This window comes from Aspergillus steynii, assembly GCF_002849105.1.
Source record: "Aspergillus steynii IBT 23096 chromosome Unknown P170scaffold_5, whole genome shotgun sequence".
In the NCBI taxonomy this organism is placed as follows: Eukaryota; Fungi; Ascomycota; class Eurotiomycetes; order Eurotiales; family Aspergillaceae; genus Aspergillus; species Aspergillus steynii.
The window spans coordinates 2,934,852-2,955,670 of NW_020194402.1; the positions used below are offsets into that span (position 1 = coordinate 2,934,852).

Here is a 20,819-nt window from a genome sequence, read left to right on the forward strand (position 1 = left end):
GTCAAGTTTAGTGGCTCTCCAGATGGATTCACCCCCCTGTCACGGTTGCATTGGCGTCTTCCACCAACACGTTCGGCTAATCTATTAATTAATTAAGAGTATCCTGCCAGGGGAACGAAAAGAAAATGTTCCGGTTTGACGTGCGGAAGTTGGGTGTCTGCCTGACTCGGTCTACCCTTCCCCCATAGACTTATGTCCGGAGTACATTCGACGCTCACGTCTTTGGATCGAGTCAGATCCCTCTCCCTATAAGCCCTCCATGGCTATTCGGGACGATTACTGGGGGAATGTGCTCACCATCGTCCCCGTCGTTGGGGCCGCGGTCGCAACATTAGTTTATGTCCTGCGACTCGTCGCATGTCGCATGTCCACGTTCGGATGGCGACTAGAAGAACTGCTGATGGGTATCGGGTTGTTCTTGTCGTATGGAGCGACAGCTTTTGTCATCTACAGTCAGTTACTGCACAGCGTGTGTTGCTTTCGTCGCTTACTGGCTTTCAGCTGCATTCAATGGCGTGGGAGTTCCTGGCGACCAGCTACCACAGGATGAACGAATTCGCCTACAATTCGTAAGTTCGAGCCTTTCTGCTGTGGAATTTGCGCCAACTTGCTGTTAGGGGTCCTGGATGATCCAGAAGTTTTGGCCGCCGTCCATGGCTTTCGTCAAGCTTTCCATCCTGGTATTCTTGAAGCGACTATTAGGAACCCTCAAGTCCATCCGGGTTGGCGTGAAGTGTCTCATGGTCTTCACCGTCTGCTGGGCATTAACAGAACTATTTGGGAATATATTTCAATGCTGGCCGGTCCAGTACTACTACGACTCCCGAATGAACGGACACTGCATGGCCGGGCAATCGAAGCTGTTTCAAACGTCCGCCGCCTTGTCTTTGGTAGAAGACATGGTTATTTTGCTCTTGCCCATGCCTGTCGTCTGGGGACTGCAAATCACCATCCAGCAAAAGCTGACTCTGACGGTTGTTTTCTCGCTGGGTGCATTGTAGGTGGCAGGCTAATCCATTATTACTCTCTAAACTAACCGTGGTGCAGGGTTTGCATTTTCAGTCTACTACGAGTCATCGAATTTAATAACTTCCACACCAACGATCTTGCCGGTGAGATGCCCCTTAATCAACTCCCTCTGTCCCAGGCTAATCGATCCACGCATTTAGCATCCAGCGCCAAAGAGTCCATCTGGACCACGCTCGAACTCGACGTCGCCATTATCTGTGGCTGCCTTCCTCTATTCAAGCCCCTTCTGCACGGCTTCCTCGGAAAGGTCAAGGGCCAATCGACTCGAACCTCCCGCACGCCTCGTTACATGCATAGTGCTAGCCAGACACCGGACGGCTTCCATAAGATCAGCGATCCTCATAACTTGAGGGCGAATAAGAACGTGACTGTTACTACGGAGCCGACTGGGAGATGCAGCTCGGATGTTGAACTGCGTGGGATCACGGTCCACACTGCGATCGAACAGGACGTGGAGAGTCGATCGCTTAGTGCTAGCTCTGGTGCAGTGGGGAGATCGTGGCCGCGCTGATATCGGATGTTTCATCTTGTTTTCACATAGATGGTAGGGGTCTGATGAGCACACTCCGTTATATGTAGATATATATTCCTTATTTAAAAGAATTAATAGTGCTTGTATATATTGTGTTAAAACTTTTAAACCATCTGTATTCCCTCGATTAGCATATAGAACCTTGGTTATGAGAGCAAAAGGACAGCAAATGTCAAATGATCCAGTAATGAGTAGTAAACGACCTATAATTTATACAATGGTTATCTCATTCACATCGCTGGCGTTTATCTGCGAGTATTATAATTACACTATCAAACACAGTTTTTTGACATCCAATTAACCCCTCGGAGCTATTTTGTACCATTCTCGGCCTTGCTGTCCTGGCGGGTTCTGGGCTTCTTCGTGGGAGTCTTGTCTTGACCAGAGGTGCGTTTTGTGCCAGCCTCAGCTTTTTGATCCTTCTTATCCTTTTCATTCTTTTTCCCTTGTCGACCATTCTGAAGTTTAGCCTCATCTTGGCTGTCAGCCTTGCCATCTTCCACCTGGTCATCGCCTTGAGCATCACCATCATCAGACCCATCATCCCCTGACCTAGACAACTTTTCATCCTTCCCATGGTCTTCATCCTCTGCCTCATTCTCCTCCTCAACCTCCTCCTTCGCCTCCTTCCTCTCCCTCTGCGCCTTCTCCGTATTCGAAACAAACTGCTTTCCCTCCTTCGACCCCTCCTGCTTCTTCTCATCCGTCTCCCTCCTCTCCTCATCACTCATCTTCTCCCACGCCTTCTTCGGCAGATATCGCTTCTCCGTCCCATCCTCTTGTTTCGCACTCCCTGAACCCTCCTTCGTCTGCCACTCCTCTTTCGTCCATTGGTTTAGACTCCGCTGGGCCTCATCCTTCTTCTCCCCTTCTTCTTTGGATGTGTTGTAGTCTCCGCCGCGCTTTTTGTATTCTGCGGCCATGAATTGTGCCTGGGGGGTTGATTAGCTCTGGTAGGGGTATATTGGGAACGTGTAGGAAAGAATCTATGGGAGGAGGTGAAGGCTGTTACCTTTCTAGCTGACCATTGTCCCGGCGCTCCGCCTTTATCGCTTTGCTTGACTTCTTCTTTCACTTCGTCGCGGAGCTCCGGGTCGGTGTATTTGTCTTGCGCGGGCATGGTGGGTGCTGACTGGTTGATAGGCTTGAGGAATTGTATCAAAATGAAGTCACTGGGTGAATGAAGGGTAATTGGTATATTTGGTTGTTTAATTGCATTTCAGTCGCATTGGTGTTCATAGGGATAAAAAAACCGCATGAATTGGTGACATCATCAAGTTCGTGTCATCATGACCGCCGGCAATCCATCGCTAAGCTTGGTTCTGGAACCTCAGGACGCAAGGGACGAAAGTCTGGAACATGTGGTTAATAAGCTCGGGTCTTTTATTGGTTTCTCTATTGATTATGGTACTTACTTTATCCTGCTGGACATGGCTGCAATTGAGAAATCATATTGGCTCGGCTGATCTGTATGAGCTATGAAGGGATTTATCCTATCGATCAGTGGATTGAAACTCAATTAGAATGAGATTTGAAGAGATGACAGGTTCTGAGGTCCTGGAAGCTTGGTGGGCTGAGAGGGTATCGACTCATCAGGTAACTGTCCATGTCATGAATCAACCTGACTGTATGGCAGAATTGACACGGTGATTCTGTGACTTTCGAAACCTTTAACATAAAGCGTTATTATCCAGTCCCGCGCAGTGTTCACGCCATAGCTTTAAACAGCCCGGTGGATAAATAGCCTCCAATTAGGGGAATGTAAATACGAGGACCACACCAATAAGCTTGTCAGGCACAAAAGGTCCAACCTGTTCTATAGCATTGGGCAGGATGTCGAGGTTAGTGCAAATAAGCAGCGTATGCGGCATCTAGAGCGATTGGTCCTCATATTCAGGGTTTCGTCGGTCACCCGCAGATTAGATTGACGCGCAGCCCCAAATGGCTTTAGTTGCCTTATGGCTCGGAATACGGGGAACGGCGATTTTGCTCCACCTATCAGCCATTGCAGTTGCGTGATTATGCACTTTAATACACTTTACTAGAGCTTATGTGGCTAGCCCTGCTGGAGATGGCATGAATTGTTGAATATCGTTAGACTCAATTCCTGGACTCGATCTTCCTTCGTGTCTTTTGCGATTTCACATGTTTTCCGACTTCATTGGATGCAAATTCGAGAGTTCATCAAGGACAGGACAGCTACGTGGAAAAAAGATACTCAGAAAGAAAGAAGGCACTTTTGGATTGAGGTCTCTGTAGCTACATACTATAATGGTCGTTTTCTTTTGGCAATGCCGTTGAGACTAAATTCTTATACGCGCCATAGACAATATAGGCCCATCAGCCACCTTGGATTGTCGTCCGAGTGAAAATTAAAACCACAGGGAAATTGCTACAATCTCGCATATAAAAAGCACGGCTTCCCTTCACACCTTTTAGCTTTCTCGCCTTACCGACATATTGAGTCTAGACAGTCTATTACCACGTCAAACTAGTGGCGTGATATCGAATTATGCGCCTGTCATCTTTCTGGGGACTGGCAGTACTGGCTGCTGCATCATTGGCAGCGCCGTCTCAATCTGATCCCTGGGACGTCCTTGCAGCTAAATCTCTAGCGAAGCAGATCCGGTACCACGCCGCCAATCCTGATGCTGGTAGCAATTGCAACCCTCGCACAGCAAGTGTACGGCGGGAATGGTAGGCATCTTTTCAACATCACGGATTTTGAGAGATCAAAACACCGAGCTAACAGTCGATAAAGGGGTTCTCTGAGTAAGAAGGAACGGAAGAACTATATTGACGCAGCCCTGTGCTTGGCAAAAAAGCCTTCTAAATCTCCTCGTTCTTTTGCTCCTGGAGCCCGCAACCGCCACGATGACTTTGTCGCGACGCACATTAACCAGACTTGGCACATTCACGGAACAGTAAGTTATTCCGCAAGGCTTATAGCTCAGCTCAAGCGTTCTGCGTCGGCTAATATAATAACAGGGGAACTTTCTGACCTGGCACCGGTATTTCACCTGGGCCTATGAACAGGCCTTGCGCAACGAATGCGGATACAAGGGCTACCAGCCATACTGGGCCTGGAACAAGTACGCGGATGATCCGCTGAGCTCTCCAATCTTTGATGGCTCTCCGTATAGCATTTCGGGAAACGGAGCGTACATCCCACATAATGCCACCGAGATCGCGCCGGGTGTGTTTATCCCATCTGGAAGCGGCGGTGGATGTGTTGAGACTGGACCGTTCAAGGAGTAAGTTTTAAGCGAACTTCTACCTTTAGCCACCGTTTACATGGTTTAACTAAGTATGTCTATCAGCTGGGTCGTAAACCTCGGCCCTGTCTGGTCTAGTATTCATTTGCCAGGCTATGAGCCCCAAAACGGATCCGGACTGAACTACAATCCGCGGTGTCTGCGACGCGATATTAACCTCGCAGCTGCGAAATGGACCAGAACTGAGATCGTAATGGATGTGCTTGACGAACCAGATATTTGGGGCTTCGAGACGGTGATGCAGGGCATGACAGGCGATCCCTCCTACTTGGGTGTCCACTCGGGAGGACATTTCACGATTGGTGGTGATCCTGGTGGAGTAAGTGCTTTCTCATCTCTTTTTCTGTGCTTCAAGAGAGGCGGTACACTTACCATGTTTAGGACTTCTACACGTCTCCCGGTGATCCGGCATTCTTCCTCCACCATTCCGCTATCGATCGCCTGTTCTGGACTTGGCAGAACCAGGATCCTGCGAACCGTACATACCAGGTAAACGGACCTACTGGATTTTGGACGCCAGATGGCGTGTCGATCAATGCGACTTTTGATGATGTTGTGGATATGGGTGACTTCTTGGCGCCGCCAAAGACTCTGAGTGAGCTTTCGGATACTACCGGGGGTCCGTTCTGTTATGTCTATACCTGACTTGGGGATGATGGAATTGAGTTTATTGATAAACGGTTTAAACCTGTTGGAACTGATTTGTGATTTCAGCGGTGAGTAATTGGTATATAAGCTGTTTTGATTTTATACTGGCGCTTTATCGCCTCTCAACTCCTGTAATGTTGCTCTATAGTAGCATCTATAAGTCTGGCAATTCCATAAAAGCATAGGACCACATAGCAGTGATGGTGGTCCATATAAAAACGGTTTAGGGTATTCATAACCGGGCCAGAGTGATTTTAAACATCAATTTGTGCGGACACGGTCGTCTTTGCGCCCTTCTGCAGCTCACACAGAACATATCAGCTCATGGAATTCTTAATCATTAATATATGAGGACTCATACCTTTGTGATTTGCTCCTCCTCAGATTCCTCCGGCTGAGATCTACCTTCACCCTCTCCTACGGAGTTCTCTTCGGCCTTCAAAGCATTCAAGCGTCGTTCCCGGACCGCGAGAAGTTGTATTACGACGATCAAAATGAGCGCAGCAATGACGAATGCAAACGTGGCGGGAAACCCCTTGCCTAGAAGACAGTATTATTAGCCCGTTTTCGGGATCCGGTAGGGAAGTCGATCAGCTTACGGAACGACGGCGCTTCTGTCTGTGGGAAGATGACGACGGGAAGCCATGCAGCAACCTGGAAGAAATTAATCAATATTGGATCAAATATGGGTGGGAATTTACTAACTGCATATTGGAATCCGTTCATGCTGCTTACAACTAGAGCGCGTTCTTCATTGTCGTCGGCACATACTTCGTTGGCCCATGTGTAGCTATCCATACTATTAGTCTTGACAAGGGTTCGGAGGCTTGTGTGAGAAAAGCTCTCACTCACAAGATCGCAGTCATCAGCTGGACTCCATCCGTCAGGAAGGCAAACTCCTTCAACTTAATGCTAGCAGGCCATGCGGCTAAGATGCCGTTTGGAATTAAACCGTATGTCTAGTGGCCGATTAGAGAGTGAAAGCTTCTAACTGAAGGATTGTAAAATCTCACCAATGGCAAAATCACCAACGCGAATCTGTTGCCAGTGAAATCGGCCAGGAATCCCCACTAAATCGAAGGCACTGTTAACATCCGCAGAATGTCGCAAAAGCCCAGAGGAAAGGGCCTACCAGAACAACACAGAATGCAGAAATCAAGTTGGTCCCCGTAGGAATGATATTTCGCTCTGAAACAGAGAAATTCTCGGACTTGAGCCAGATGGCGAAGTAGCTGCTTGCTGCGCAGGACGAGCCGTACAGCACATACCCCAATGTGAAGGCGTACCATCCTAGGGTCATCAGCTCAGCTCGGAAGGTGGAGTAGTTAGGATTAGAAAACATACGCCATTTCATCGCAACGCGCTTGAAGGTGGCCCACGATAACTTGGCTGGGGGCGCTTTTCCGGATCGCTGGACGCGGTCCAGGCACATTTGAACTTCCTCGCTAGTGAGGTACCAGGCTTTGGTGTTGTGAGGAATGTCTGGGAAACAGAATAGTGCGATTGCGCCGACGGGAATGGTCATGCACTGAGATAGCCGTTAGAAGAGGTATATATCGCTGGTGGGAAGGGAACGCACTCCGCAGACAATGTAAAGCCATCGCCATCCTTCGAGTCCATGGTTGCCGTTAAGGTTTTTATATACAGCTGCTTGCTATAAAGTCCCGTCCTTTTAGTAAGAGGTTCGAATGAAAATGTCAAGCGAGCCTTACCAGGTATCCACTAAACGCAGATCCCAAGGGCGCAGTCATGTGGAGGATAGCGATGCGTTTTGCTAGACCCTGTCAGCTCTGCAACTAGAACACCAAATTTCTCTGATTATATGATTCTGTACCCAGTTCAGTTTTAGTATACCTATGTCTAGTTAGCCATGTCTTCCCTCTCCGAACTCGAACAACAAGCAGACTCACCAAGACCCCAGCACAAAAAGCATGCAAGGAAAGAACGAACTCTCGAACAACCCGACAAGAAATCGAAACGCATATAGCTCCCCTACGTTATGCATACCAGCCTGGGCTATCGTGAAGACACCCCATCCGATTTCCATCGCAGCGAGCCAGTATCGGGGCCGCACTCTTTGGATAATCAACGTCGAAGGGATCTGCATGATGGCGTAGGCGACCGTGTAGCATGTTTGCTGTTTCATGATTAGCCTGGACCAAGCGCATAGCACAGGATAGTAAGAACCTACCGCGTAGGTGTATTCATTTCCGTACATAGAGAGATCCTCTTGCATGCCACTGAGAATAAAGTCAGCTTCCATCTTGTACTTGAGCAACGGGTGGCAATTACCTGACGTATGCATTTGACAGATTTGTTTGGTCGAGATATTTCAACTGCAAATAGTAAGGAACATCAGCTTTCGGTCGATTTTCCTGGTCGCATAACTAGAGTTGCTTACGAAAAACCCTAAACAACCTGTCGTGAGAAGCGCGATATCTAGCTTTCGCAACAGCCATCGCTCTTCGGGCGATTTCAAATGAGAATCCGTATCCCAGATAAAGGATCGGAACTGCGCGACCGGTTAGCATCGTCTTCTAGTGTGATATGAGTCGCAGATATCGCAGACCGATTGCCACGGATTCTTTCCCATTCTGAACCAACACCACAAGTATGAATGAAAGCACCAAGAAGCAATTCAAAAAGAAAAGGGCAAGCAAGGCGGACGATAAAGAAAGATATAAGCATATCTCCAAATGCCAGACATCCTCCCGCATCCCCAAAAGCAATATACTCAACCCCAATTATCTGTCGCATCACGCGGAAATGGTGTCATATCACGAAACGCAAGCACCTTCAACCCAACCCCACATCAAGCAGCGCCCATTTATATTTGCCGACAGCCCTGCTTAGCTCGATACAGTTTTATCTCCGGTACCTAAATGAGCCCAGCCAATAGGCGTTGTCAGCGCTGCATGGCCAGCCGGAATTTTGTCGCGCTAGAGGCGTCTGGGCGATGCTTCATGCGGGAAAGCTCTACAGCCTGGAATGTCATCAGGTCAGGGCCAAGACTAATTTCTGCACGACAACTGTCTTATCTGCGAGCTAGGGGATCACGTCAACCCCGCTATTTTGTGCCTGGTACCTCCGATTCTTCGAGGTTTGTTGATATCGTTGAACCGGGTTATCAGCCATTTGCGAATGAATGGGCCTGCACCCTGACATTTATTATTTCCATTTTGCATTGGGACGAAGTGGAAGTGCTTTGGCGCCACGATTGAGCACCCCGGACCTATGCAAGTCTATGTGTATCGCCCCTGGATAGTCAGCTATACTATGCCTGGACCACGTTCGTTTGCTGTGACCCGTTATCCATCCACATCGGCAATGGCTTCCTCGTCGGTTCCTCTGATCACTTCCACGCCTAGCGTTCTCGCTGCTCAGACTGCTAATGTTTCTTGCCAGGTTTAGTCGTTTATTTAACGCGGGCTATTATATCTACGAATGTCTATTGACTAGACTTCTGACTATCTATTTTTCAATGCCAACTATTGCCACTCGTTTATCAAATACGCTTTACATATTCTGGCCTGATATTCTCGCTATCCTTTCATGTTTCTCTAATCTTCGAGACAGCAACAGCCCAGTCTAAAACAGTAAACAAGGCATCAAGCACTGTAACCCGATCGAACCCTCTCCCCATAACCCACCGGCCCGACTTCCGCGAAGTAGTGAAGTTCAAGAACGCCTGAGAGAAGTTCGCCATGCCGAGAACAAGCAAAGCCATGATGTCGACCTTTATATCGCCTTTCTTTGTGCCAGTTGATAAGAAACGCGGTGACTTCCAGATAGCCCAGAGTCGCAGGAATGCAAGTAAAGCTGGCGCGGTGTTCATGCCACCCAGATACGCCATGATATCATGGTGCCTAAAGGACTGTTAACGCGTCATTTCATTATACGATGACCGGTGGCCTTGCCATTTATCTCCGTCACGCAGCATGCGAATCGCCGCGTCAGACGAGGTCCGCCTCTTTGATAACATGCGCATCGTCAATCTCTGTCGGAAGCCGAAGTAGACCACGGCACTGTTTTCAGATTATTTAGCCTTTAGGTGATTGTTGTTCGATTGTACAGTGACTATACGTACCTTGTGAACCATAGCTAGCCAAGTGTCTTGTTAACACTACATCCCGGCATCGGGTGACCGGTACCTACCCCATTTCCGGCATACAGGGCAGCAAGAGCCTCGTCACTGAGGGCGATAGATGACATTTTTGATGCTTGATCGAATGTATTTGACTTTTCGGAGGCTCGATAATACTCCGTAATGGCTGATGATGTGTTTTAAGGACCTTCAGCTCAGCTTTTACCGAGGTTGCATTGTGCAGCATGTAAGCGCTAGGCTTCGCTTTGCCTCGGCGAGATCTCAATGCACCATTGTAATGTCCGCGTAGGCCTGTCTGGCAAATCCATGGAATCAAAATTGAAATTAAAATGTTAGGTTTTGGTTACTTTATTCGGAAACACTGCCGAGTACTGAGAATAAATTTAAGCATGGATAAGGCCACTTGGTAGGTTTTCGGGTCTAGAAAATTTGATTGGTGAACAACGACAGTCAGGAAATGTCAGCGGCTTGCCGTCTTCCAGCTTTGTAGTTCCAGATTGAGTACTTATCACCTATATTAATGGTTATGTTTATAGGGCCTGTAGACAGGACCTGCTTATTCTGTGTCTGGCGGGTTAATTCTCGTTATGTTTCTAACAATTCAGAAAAATTACAATTTTCAGATTGATTTCAAATACAGGCAAATCCCAGATAGCTATTACGGGTATGTACATATACAAACATAGTGTAAGAAGACCTATAAAAAGCAGGCCGTGCCTGGTGATGCTATAAATCCACCTCTGCCAGAGTTTTAGCGGTGCCACATGCTATAATTCGCCCATATAGCGCTTGCCGACCGAATCAAATTACCTATCCCCTGCCTTATCCAACTATGGCTGGCTCAAGAGCGGGTTCTCATTCCAACACTCCTGTTGGAATTGCTGGAGCAGGTCGTCCCACTGCTCCCAGTTCATGGGGCTGACGTCCAGCGTCGGCACTCCGCCTATGGCCGCAAAGTCCAGCTCTTCTGCGCCGGTGCCGACCCCAATTCCAGTCACAGGGCCTTGCTGCTGGAATGCCGTGATGGAAGATTGCAGCGGTGGACTTGTGCCATTGGTGTTCCCCGCGAGAGAGCTTTCGCCGTCGAGGGGCTGTTGTGTGTTCTCTGCATGATATAAAACCCTGCTGCTTGGGGCTTCTTGCTGATGCAACGGCACAGACAGTGGCGGAGGAGCAGCTGCGACTGTCTGTGGCTCCCCCACGCCCAGCTGCAGCCATGGCGCGACTAGCTCAGGACACGGCTGCGAGGGGATCCCCCTCTGCTGACACGTAACGACGTGGCCTTTCCAGGCCTTGATGATGAGGCTGCGGATGGCAACGTGCAGAGTGCTGCGACGCGCGCGCGGGCCCATCTGGCGGTAGTGTCGGCCGCAGATGCTGTTAATCAGGGCCCAGGCACGCGCGACCTCGGCTCCTTCGACGCGACGCCCGCGCAGCTCGGATAGCATGTAGATCAGGGCGTCCCACTGGATGTTGTAGTCAACGTGCCAGAGGTATTTCTTGGTGGCGTGGTTGGTCTGCACGGCGTCGCAGTTCTCGGCGACTTGCACGCAGATGGTGAAGATGCGGTCTCGCTCCGCCTCGGATAGCTGGAGGGTGTGTTGTGCCGGTTTGCTGTCACCGACCCCGGCCATGCTGGTGCCGGTGTATTGTCGCGGGTGGTGCGCGGCGAGGCGAATCATGCATACAACCGACCGCGCCATCATCACGGTGATGAAGTGCAGTGGAATGGAGACATCACAGTGTCTTAGGTACTTGGTCTCGAACTTTTGCTCCAGCTCGTCGATGGCCGCATCTTTTTCCGATAACGGCACGGACGAAGAGCGAAGGAACCCCCAATGTCCTCCATCAAACCCAGAGCTCATCCCAGCGCGGTTGCGTAGCCATTCGCCAAACTCGTGCCGGACGAGGCAGAAAACCATCTCCGTCGGTCCGGTATATTCGCGTGGCGGATCCGTCATGTTCGGGTCCAGGTTGCTGTCGTTGATGTTGAGAGGGGGCAGTGTGGTTTGGGGTGTAGGAGGGATGAAGGAGGCAGAGCCGCATCCTGAGAAATAACCAGCAGTGGCGTCGAAGATAACGAGTTGGAGACAGAGGCGTCGCCGCATTTCTGTCTCGTAGACGGACAGCCCGAGATGAGAGCCGTCCTTGTGAAGGCCGATGCGCTGGGCGATGCGCATAGCTATGCCACATAAGGACCACAGTGTGTGCGGATCGGACAGCAGACGAAGAGAAAACTGCCGTTTTGTTAGTGGACGTGTATTCTCCCGGGGAGTTATATTACCAGATATAGCAAGAGGGCCTGCAGCATCATCATATTCGATGTCTTGAGCATCCCAGCGTTGCGAAGGGCCGTTTCAGCACTGCGCTTGTACCTTGAGATCAGGGTGGCGCGCGACTCGCCATAGGAACGCTTTACCTCGTCCTCGCTCAAGGAAATCACCGAAATGCAGTAAATGGAGAACATCAGCGCCTCCATCTCTTTGCTGACTGTGGGTAAGTCTCCCGCGGCCTCCAAGAGTTGCTGCTGCACGACAGGTGCATGGAGAATTTTGATGAGTGGATTGACGTTCTCGAGAAACGTCTGCCAGAGCTTGAATATATGCACCGGGTTGGGATGGATGGCGCTGAGCGTGGTGCGTCCCGGCGAACTGAAAATCCATCCTGATTCATCCCCAACGGCCGGGGAATTATCGTTTTGGCCGGACTGGTCAGATTCGGCAGAAGACGACTCCTGTATGGCATCTTGCGCTTCCTGTAACTATCTCTTTGTCAGCATCATTTACAGTGATGGCTCGCGGTGGGGAAATCACACCTCGTCGCTCACACTCGTCCATAGATTGCTTGCAGGTTCCACCATCAGCGTTGGTCCAATATTTGCATCGCAGGAAATCGAAAAAAAGAAGAAAATTTCAACACATACCTATCAAGATATACCGAGCTTCCTTTGTTGGAAACCAACCTCCGCGACCCAGCATGACTCGGATTGCTCGTGCCAACAGCCGACAGAGGCCCCCTTGGATTAGCGAGCTCGGCGACAGAAGCCACCGGTGTTGAAACCACCTCCCCACGGCCCGGCGAGGGCACTGCACGCGTGGGCGAGCAAGCCTCTGGATCGACGCTGTTCCCATACCTGTCTAGACGCGCCGCCAGACTCGCGTCAGGAATGTTCCTCTTCCGTCGCCGAGGCGGTTGGTGAGGGCGGTAGACACACTGCACCCCATTCTTGGTGCATGCAGCACACGGTTCTTGCCTGCTGCACTTCACTTTTCTCCGCTGACAGGTCACGCACGACTGCGACTTGGGTGGTTTCGGGTCCTGCGCTGACGGCGTTGTTATTGTGGAGCCCGGGCCCACTGACTGGCTGTCCGCCATGGCGGGCGGGAATCCGTGTGCAGAGTCGACTGAGTGACCGGCGACCTACCTAACTAGTCCGTAGGTAGTTCATTATCACAGCAGATCAAACCCTCCGAGGATGGTTGATAGGTGATCAGCATACCTGAATTCGGTTGGATGCGCCACATTTACTGGTCCCGTGATCAGACAATTCGGATTAGTCACCATGGCTGATCACCTGACATCCATCGTCTGTTGGCACGCAGATCATGACAAGAATGACTGAAGATATTGAATATTTTGATCTTAGAAGATTTATTTCTAATTCCTAAAGTGTTAGAGCAAAGAAAAAAATAGTTCGAAATCTTTTTGTCGGGTACTCGACGTCTCCACAGGAGTCCAGTACCCAACCCGTTATATATAGTGCCATACAAACTTGGATACAACTCACCCGTCCGACTCCTGAATTTCCTCGCAGGCAAGCCAGTGACAGGTTTCGACAGGTATCCTAGAGGTCCTGAAATATAGCAGGTCTTCTGGCAATCAGGGCGAAGTTATTCTTTAATACTAGGAAGATAATTACTAAAATAAACATCAAGAAGTTTAGTTCTATGGGGCAAAAGATGAACAAAAAAAACGATGTAGAAGTATATTTTAAAGTTTATCTAACAAAAAAAAAAAAAAGCACACAAAAGAATGTAATTATTAATTATTACTTTAAAACCAGATAAGGGGGCAAGATAGGGTTGATTCTTCCGCATGAACGTTTCCAACATGGTCTGTTTCTCTCATGCCAGAGCCTGGCCGATGAACTCCGCCAACTTCGCCCCGTGTTCTCCTCTCTGCAACGGTCCTGGTTAGTGACAAGGTCCTGACAGGTGAGGAGATGTTTACTTACCATCATCTCGAAATGATTCGTCCCGTCCGTTCGATCCAAGTTGATCGTGCCACCGGGAAACAACGCCTCCCATCCGTTGGCACCAAAGTCGGTGCGGGCCTCCGTCAAGAACTTCATGCCTTCGGTGTCGTCCGGATGCGGAGGCATCTTGGGGATTTTCTTACCGTCCATGACACTCTCGGACGCCCAGATGATCGATGTGCGCGGCGTCTTACCCTCCGGAAGCGGCGTGGCGAAGTACTCGTGCAGCGTGTCGATCGTGGCGTTGAAATGGGGCACCAGCCATGCCGGAGGTTTGGCGGCGGCGCCTCCAGACCCTGGCGTGGTCGGCTGACCAAACAGCTGCAGCTTGTTGCAGTAGTCGTAGAAATGCTGCGGAAGCCGGTCAAGCCCCTTGGGCACGGGGGAGTCGATCAGCAGGAGACTTTGCACCGTTTCTCCGGCGTTGATGAGCTTCTGCGCGGCGCGATACGCGAGGATGCCACCCGCGGACCAGCCACCGAGGTGGTACGGCCCGGTGGGTTGGCGGCGGCGGACCTCGTTGATGTAGCTGTCGATAAGGCCGTCCAAGGTGCACTTGAAGAGCTCTGGGATCTTGTAGTACGGAGAGTTCAGGCCGATCACCGCCACCTTCGACCCCAGCCGGGGGATTCCAGAGTATGACGTGGCCGAACCAGCGCCGTCGGGGAAAAGAAACAGGACCTTTTCGGCGAACTTGGGGATTCCCTGCAACAGCACGGAGGTGGCTGCCGGCACAGGAGCGTGCTCCTTCTTCAGGGGAGCGGCATCTGGCTCGGAGTCCGAGTCCTGAGAGGTTGCCGACGAGGGAGTTCCAGAGTTCTCTGGATCCGAACGATCAAGTTGGACGGATGGAGTGGGGCATGTGGATTCAGATTCAGATTCAGACCCAGAGCGTCCCGACTTGAACAATGCCTTCAAATCTTTGACCGTCGGATACTCGGTATGAATGGAGTCCATTTCCATATCGAGCTCCAGCTCCTCACGGAAGCGGCTGACGATGACAAGGGACAAAAGCGAGTCAATGCCAATGTCGGCAAATACGCAGTCATCCGTCAAGTCCGAGAGGGCCAAACCGCTTTCTTCAGAGATGATACCGAGGGCGGCATCAAAGGCTGCGCTGTCGTACAGGCTGGTGGCGACGTTCTCCGTGGCGGAAAGCGCAGGTGCTTGCTGAGGGATCTCGGGCATCGCATCCCTGACGGCACGAGGCTCCTCAAATAGGCTGTCTGAAGGGGCTGGATCTTCCGACCCGCCGTATTGTCCGAGGAAGCCCTTCAGTTCCTTCACGCACGTGTACCTGGTAAAGATATCATCAAACTCGAGGTCCAGGTTGAGCTCCTCACGGAACCGGCTATTGATGACCAAGGCGAGAAGGGAATCGATCCCAATGTCAGCGAAGACGGCGTCGTCTGTTAGATCACTCATGGAGACACCGCTTTCTTCGGAGATGATCTTCATAGCCGGTTCAGCAAGCGAAGGTTTTGACTTGGTGGCAGGGGCCGGGACATTGACTGCTGTAGTCTTGGGGCTGACAGCAGGGGCCGAGGGCATGGAAGGCTTGGATGCTGGTGCTGCGTTTGCCTTCGGTTGCGGCTGACCCCGAGGTGGTTTGACCCCGTCGACGGTCAAGAAGAAGCGGAGGACCCTTCGTGGAACGCCTTGGAACTATGTGGATATTAACATGGAACCTTCGGCATTTTCGAGGATGTTGATGGAAGATAGGACTTACCACAATGCCGTTGTAGCTGGCGACAACCTTTCCGCTTTCATCGAATACTGTCACATCCCCTTGATACTTTCTTGAATCCCTCTCGGACATTTGACAGAAGGTCCAATAAGTCTGTTCCTTACTGAGCGGCTCATAGACCTGCAAGGACTCCCATCCATGATTGACGAAGACCTCCGCATCGAGATCATTCTTGTCGTTGCAGTTCATGACAAAACCGCCAGCTTGGGTGAGACCGTCCAGGAACGCTGGGTGGGTGTGGAACGTGCCCTGGGCTTCAACACCCTTGAAGGTCACCCGACTGGTGACCTCGTAAGTGTCGCTATCCATGATAACCTCATCAAGAGGCCGATAGTCGCTGTGGAACTGAGCGAGTGGGCTGATCATCTTGTACACCATGGCTCGGTTGAACCGCTGTGTCGGGCCGTTCTCCAGCTCCTTGCGCATACTCACCATCCGTGCCTGTTTCTCGGGAGCCGTTTGTTCGAGCTGCTCCTGTCGAGCTCTATCGGTGAAGTGGATCTCGCAGTTGGAATGCTCCACAGTGGGCTGGCCCTTTTTCTGCATGAGCTGTTAGAATGAGGTCCCTCCTTGACTCGGGCATTGGATGATCTTACGTCATAAGAGCAGAACCGCGCCTTTGCTTTCTTAGCTGCCCAGTCCACCGTCACAAATGTGCGCAGTAGTTGGGGGCCCTGCGGCTTTGCAATGAGGGCCTTCATGACGGTCATGTTCGAGACATCAACCAGGCGGTCTGCCATCTCAGGATGGTAGCGGTCGAGCACATATTTGCCAACGGTAAGCGCGATATCGGCGTAGACAGACTGCGATCAGTTAGATTTATAATGACAGTTGCAGGAAAGCAACTCGAAGGAGCTTGAACAAATAGCCTACCGGTGTACACAGCGGAACCCCATCTACCTCGTGGCCTTGCACCAGAGGATTGAAATCAGCCCGTGCCATGTCGGACTCCACGGTGATAGCATCCTTGCTCTCCTCCACCACCTTGTGGATTGTCGTAGATTCGAGGGGTGCAACCGATAGGGCGACGAGAGGCGTGTCACCCTTGCGCAAGGACCAGTCGTTGCTGTATTGAATCCAGTAATCCTTGAGGTTCCATTTGTAGGCGGGCAGCTCCAAGACTTTGTGAGCCGCCGCAAAGTCGCGGTGATATTCGTGCCAGCGAAGATCAATGCCAGCACAATACAGAGACGAGAGCATATCGGTCAACGTTTTCCACTCATCTCTGTTGCGCTGGAGTGTTGCCACGGCGGTCACCGCAGGCCCGAGGGTCCCTTTCACCATTCCGGTGACCACCGAATGTGGTCCGATCTCGAGCACGAAGGACCCGTCCTTGATTGATCCATTTTCCTTTGCGGATCGAAGAGCATCCGCAAAATTGACCGTTTGACGACAGTGGCGTCTCAGGTAATCGGGTCCAATGATGCCAACATCCTCAATCACCTTGCTCAGGAGTGGGGATATAACTGGGATCGTGGGTTTGTGGAACGTTACTCCGCCTGCGACGGCTTCCAAATCGGACAGGATTGGGTCAACTTGAGAAGAGTGATAGGCGAACGGCACGCAAATGGTCTTTGATCTGAAACCCTTGCTGTTCAATGTCTGTTGCAGCTCTTCGACCTGCGCGTTTGGTCCTGCAAGAACGGTCTCCTCCGGAGAATTGACGCATGCAATCTCATGGTGTGCGCCAGCAAGAGCAGTTTGAATCTCCGACCGGCCGGCCTTGACAACCAGCATGCTGTGTGTGCCAACGGTGCATCGCTCTTCCAGTAGCTGCGCGCGCCTACCCACCAGGAAAATCGTGTCTGCGTCGGAGAGAACCCCGGCAACGTTGAGGGCGGCGTACTCCCCAAGGCTCTGGCCGACAACCATGTCCGGCATGACATTCCACGATATCAACAGCCTGGACAATGCCATCTGGATGCAGACGGTGGCCAATTGCACCGCTACTGGGGAGAACTCCGGGATGTCCCTGCCCGAATCATCCACGATGATGTCCTTGAAGCTTGAAAAGCCCAAGGCTTTACTCAGCTCGTCAAAGCGGGTGATATCATCCTGGAACTGGCGGAAGCTTCGGTAGAGCGTTCGGGCCATCCCAACATATTGCGCTCCCTGGCCTGTAAAGGCAAAGGTCAGTTTCGGTGGCGCCTTGGGTCTCGTCGCGCCATCGCCGCGGGAGATTGCTGCTTCCAGATGACGCTTGATTTCCTCGGTGGTTGACCCGGCAAGCATCACTCGATGGAGATGGTGCATGCGCCTAGCGGTCGTGGTGTACGACAGCTGGGGCAGGAATAGTGGCTTATCATGATCACGCTGCCCTTGAATATACGCCATCAGCGACTTCAGGTTCGCCGCCATGGAAGCTGCAGACCTGGCGGAAACGGCAACCAGATGGGTTGTCCGGGGATCGGTGCCCTCGATTTCGACTTCGTCAGGCTTGTCTTCAAGCAGCACGGCCGAGTTGCCTCCCGCGGCGCTGAAGTTGTTCACGAATGCCCTGCGCGGCTCGTTACCCGCGCGTCTCCACGGAATCGGCTCCTTTGCAATGTGCACGTTTCTCGACTCCAGGTCTGGCGGGAACCGGGAATTGATCTTCGTTTTGATGCCGCAGTGCGGAGGGAGGGTGTTGTTCCGCATCATGAGCAGAACCTTGGTGAGGGCGCTCACGCCAGAGGCCGCCTCGCCATGCCCGATGTTGGCTTTCACGGAGCCGATATGAAGGGCCTGGGTGGGTTGCCGTTGGTGTCGAGTATTCGTGGGAGCGAAGGTATCCAGGACAGACGACATCTCTCTCGCATCGCCCGCCTGGGTACCGGTCCCATGCATCTCCACATAGCTGACGCTGTTCCGGTCAACGCCGCAGCTGCTCAAGATCTTTTGGAAGATGTCTCGCTGAGCTCCGACATGGGGACGCGTGATGGATTCTGCCTCCGCTGAATGGTTCGTGTACGTTCCGAGAATAACGCCATGGATTGGGTCCTTATCAACCACTGCATCCTCGAGGCGCTTCAGGATGACGGTGCCAACTCCTTCGCCGCGACAGTATCCGTCGGCGCCATCATCGAAGGTCTTGCAGTTGCCCGTCCGGGACAGAAAGTGTCCTCGATCCAGACCGGCCGTGAAATCCGGGTTTGTCAACACGTTGGTTCCACCGGTGATTGCGGTATCAATATCGCCTCGCCACAAGGAGTTGCAGGCCACATGGAGAGACGCTAAGCTCGACGAACAGGCCGTGTCCACACTGTAACTGGGACCGCTGAACTTGAAGAAGTAGTTGAGACGGCCGGGGATGAATGCACGATTGCCGCCCGGGATGAAGTAGGTGTCGATGTTCTGCGAGCTATTGGTCTCCATCCAATCGTTACTGGTCACGCCGTAGAAGACACCCACGCGATCCTTGCGAGTCGATGACGTGGCGTCGGCGACAATGCCAGCTTGCTCGAGGGCTTCATAAGCCGTCATCAAGGCGATCCTTTGCGCCGGGTCCACCTGTGGTGCTTCGCGGGGAGACATGTTGAAGAACTGGGCATCGAACGCGGCAGGGGTTTCCAGCCAGCAGCCGTACGGCGTCGCACTTGTGTTCTTCTTCTTGCCCGTTGGATCCACGTGTGTCTTTGCGCTCCAGTGAAGGTCGGGGACGACTTTATGCACGTCCAGTCCTCGGAAGATCAGATCCCAGAATTCTTCGTTGTTGTCGGCGCTGGGGTAGCGGCCCGACATGCCAACAATGGCGATCTTGGAGCGTCCCGTCGAACCGGCGGGCTTACTGGTATCACTCTCGACGTCAGTCGTCTGAGGAACCCTCTCCGGGACGATCCCATTGGACAATCCCGCCGTGGAGTTGAGGGCAGCTCCGAGGGCAGCGTCAGCATTCGTGCCAACTGGGCTGGTCGTGAACTGGGATGCACCACTCGAAGAGACGACGGAGGCTACCCCCTGCGTGAGCTGGTTCCATTGGACAGGCTCCAGGAGGATCTGAACCAGCGCCGCCTCCAAGCGACGTCGAAGGTTATCCCCTTCGACAAGTTTGCCGGTGGTGCTCGACACGACTGGTAGAGCCGCACCATAACGGCCCCAGACACCTTCAGGCGTCGTCGACAAGATACCCTCAATATCCACTTTCGTGAACAAATGCGGGGCATGGTATGGCGCAAAAACGGAAATTTGGCGTGGATGAACCTTCGCAAAGTTCTCCGAGTGACGGAGAAGACCGAGCACGCGCGGCGGTCCGCTGATTGTCACCCAATTCTCGGCGTAGGCGCTGACATAGGGCTGGGAAGTGATGGGAAGGCGCTTTTCTAAGCGTTAGCGAGGCCCACTTATCCGTAAATACGACCTGTGCAACTTACGTGCGAGTTGGAAAATTCCTGCAGCCGGTCTGAGACCTCCTGTTGCGAAAGGCCAGTCAGAACTGTCGACCAATTTCCCTCGGACTGGTCGACAGCATTGGCGGCGTTCAACGCGCACTGTCCAGTGCGAAGTGCGACGATAACAGTCTGCACGGCAACTGGAATAAGCTCCGAAACGGTCTTGCAGCAACTGACTGCAGCTGCAGCCAGGGCACCGGTGCATAGACCGGACATGCATGTCTCCGTTGGGGAGGGATAGGTCCGTCCGAACCCGTCATGCTCACTAGCGATGATCAGACAATGAATTGGATACTGTAGAGAGCGATTTGGGACGCAACAAACCTGATGAACTGGGCCAATTGGTAGATACAGGTCAAGATCGTCTCGATGGGCTGGTGGAGCTTCTCCTGTCGATTCCTCCACGATAGAAGCTCTGCGATGCTCGAGAAGCGAGGGTAGGTATCTCTCTCTCGAGCGGGCAGCTGAGTAATTTCAGATCGAAGCCCCTGGTACGCCTGCTCGAAGAACGCCTCCAGTAGTGGCGAGGACTTAGAATGAAGGAGTGGCGGAAGTTTAGTAGAGACCTCAAACGTCTGGTCTCCGAAGAGATAGACGTGAAGCTGCTGCGCCATGTTGAATCCTATTCTCTGCCCACAGACCAGATGTCGAAATCGATGAGATATAAGCTTTACGGATTAAGAGAACAAAGACTTCTAATACTGCAATCTCTTCTTCATGGTCATTCTCCCAGTGCAACCTCGGTGACCCTGGTTCACTCGCAGCCACTGCGACGCCATCACAAACCCTGTCTCAGCAACTCTCAGCCCTGATCCATGTTCGGAACCCCGAAAATGAACTAATAGGAGTAAACCCGAGAAT

General features: G+C 51.8%; 6 protein-coding genes across 6 annotated transcripts; 2 read left to right on the forward strand and 4 right to left on the reverse strand.

The window, feature by feature from the left end:
- The first annotated feature begins 144 nt into the window (after window positions 1-144).
- On the forward strand, window positions 145-1,546 carry P170DRAFT_386928 (uncharacterized protein). The gene is made up of 5 exons (XM_024845785.1): window positions 145-452; window positions 502-569; window positions 618-997; window positions 1,048-1,112; window positions 1,170-1,546. Exons 1-5 carry the CDS (start codon window positions 260-262, stop codon window positions 1,538-1,540), a joined length of 1,077 nt encoding a protein of 358 aa, XP_024703747.1. The 5' UTR covers window positions 145-259; the 3' UTR covers window positions 1,541-1,546.
- A 326-nt stretch (window positions 1,547-1,872) lies between these two features.
- Window positions 1,873-2,681, reverse strand: P170DRAFT_448142 (uncharacterized protein; the record flags this gene model as incomplete). The annotated part of the gene is made up of 2 exons (XM_024850946.1): window positions 1,873-2,493; window positions 2,574-2,681. 2 exons carry the CDS (start codon window positions 2,679-2,681, stop codon window positions 1,873-1,875), a joined length of 729 nt encoding a protein of 242 aa, XP_024703748.1.
- Window positions 2,682-4,073: 1,392 nt separating this feature from the next.
- Window positions 4,074-5,481, forward strand: P170DRAFT_477064 (tyrosinase family protein; the record flags this gene model as incomplete). The annotated part of the gene is made up of 5 exons (XM_024853410.1): window positions 4,074-4,258; window positions 4,323-4,485; window positions 4,550-4,815; window positions 4,882-5,155; window positions 5,218-5,481. 5 exons carry the CDS (start codon window positions 4,074-4,076, stop codon window positions 5,479-5,481), a joined length of 1,152 nt encoding a protein of 383 aa, XP_024703749.1.
- A 257-nt stretch (window positions 5,482-5,738) lies between these two features.
- Window positions 5,739-9,737, reverse strand: P170DRAFT_511041 (MFS general substrate transporter; the record flags this gene model as incomplete). The annotated part of the gene is made up of 19 exons (XM_024854843.1): window positions 9,640-9,737; window positions 9,572-9,585; window positions 9,384-9,509; window positions 9,131-9,350; window positions 7,886-7,996; window positions 7,777-7,820; window positions 7,676-7,724; window positions 7,395-7,621; window positions 7,319-7,338; window positions 7,197-7,258; window positions 7,064-7,138; window positions 6,829-7,012; window positions 6,617-6,774; window positions 6,498-6,554; window positions 6,337-6,443; window positions 6,190-6,274; window positions 6,084-6,138; window positions 5,846-6,024; window positions 5,739-5,780 (listed from the first exon to the last, which is right to left on the reverse strand). Exons 1-19 carry the CDS (start codon window positions 9,694-9,696, stop codon window positions 5,739-5,741), a joined length of 1,872 nt encoding a protein of 623 aa, XP_024703750.1. The 5' UTR covers window positions 9,697-9,737.
- Window positions 9,738-10,228: 491 nt separating this feature from the next.
- Window positions 10,229-13,057, reverse strand: P170DRAFT_511042 (uncharacterized protein). Its single transcript, XM_024854844.1, has 4 exons — window positions 12,513-13,057; window positions 12,405-12,432; window positions 11,874-12,350; window positions 10,229-11,826 (listed from the first exon to the last, which is right to left on the reverse strand). The coding sequence occupies exons 1-4, from the start codon at window positions 12,962-12,964 to the stop codon at window positions 10,420-10,422; spliced, it is 2,364 nt and encodes a 787-aa protein (XP_024703751.1). The 5' UTR covers window positions 12,965-13,057; the 3' UTR covers window positions 10,229-10,419.
- Window positions 13,058-13,658: 601 nt separating this feature from the next.
- P170DRAFT_386936 (conidial pigment polyketide synthase PksP/Alb1) lies at window positions 13,659-20,597 on the reverse strand. The gene is made up of 7 exons (XM_024845786.1): window positions 20,283-20,597; window positions 19,941-20,223; window positions 16,465-19,884; window positions 16,188-16,394; window positions 15,574-16,131; window positions 13,824-15,509; window positions 13,659-13,767 (listed from the first exon to the last, which is right to left on the reverse strand). The coding sequence occupies exons 1-7, from the start codon at window positions 20,570-20,572 to the stop codon at window positions 13,714-13,716; spliced, it is 6,498 nt and encodes a 2,165-aa protein (XP_024703752.1). The 5' UTR covers window positions 20,573-20,597; the 3' UTR covers window positions 13,659-13,713.
- Window positions 20,598-20,819: the final 222 nt, after the last annotated feature.

Coding starts and splice junctions, on each gene's coding strand:
- P170DRAFT_386928 (XM_024845785.1), top strand. CDS start 260: ATGGCTATTCGGGACGATTACTGGGGGAATGTGCTCACCATCGTCCCC. Junction 453..501: donor GACAGCTTTTGTCATCTACA/GTCAGTTACTGC, acceptor ACTGGCTTTCAG/CTGCATTCAATGGCGTGGGA. Junction 998..1,047: donor GTTTTCTCGCTGGGTGCATT/GTAGGTGGCAGG, acceptor ACCGTGGTGCAG/GGTTTGCATTTTCAGTCTAC.
- P170DRAFT_511042 (XM_024854844.1), bottom strand. CDS start 12,964: ATGGCGGACAGCCAGTCAGTGGGCCCGGGCTCCACAATAACAACGCCG. Junction 12,351..12,404: donor GGACGAGTGTGAGCGACGAG/GTGTGATTTCCC, acceptor ACAAAGAGATAG/TTACAGGAAGCGCAAGATGC. Junction 11,827..11,873: donor AGGCCCTCTTGCTATATCTG/GTAATATAACTC, acceptor ACAAAACGGCAG/TTTTCTCTTCGTCTGCTGTC.
- P170DRAFT_386936 (XM_024845786.1), bottom strand. CDS start 20,572: ATGGCGCAGCAGCTTCACGTCTATCTCTTCGGAGACCAGACGTTTGAG. Junction 15,510..15,573: donor CCAGCTACAACGGCATTGTG/GTAAGTCCTATC, acceptor ATATCCACATAG/TTCCAAGGCGTTCCACGAAG. Junction 13,768..13,823: donor CGAATCATTTCGAGATGATG/GTAAGTAAACAT, acceptor GGACCGTTGCAG/AGAGGAGAACACGGGGCGAA.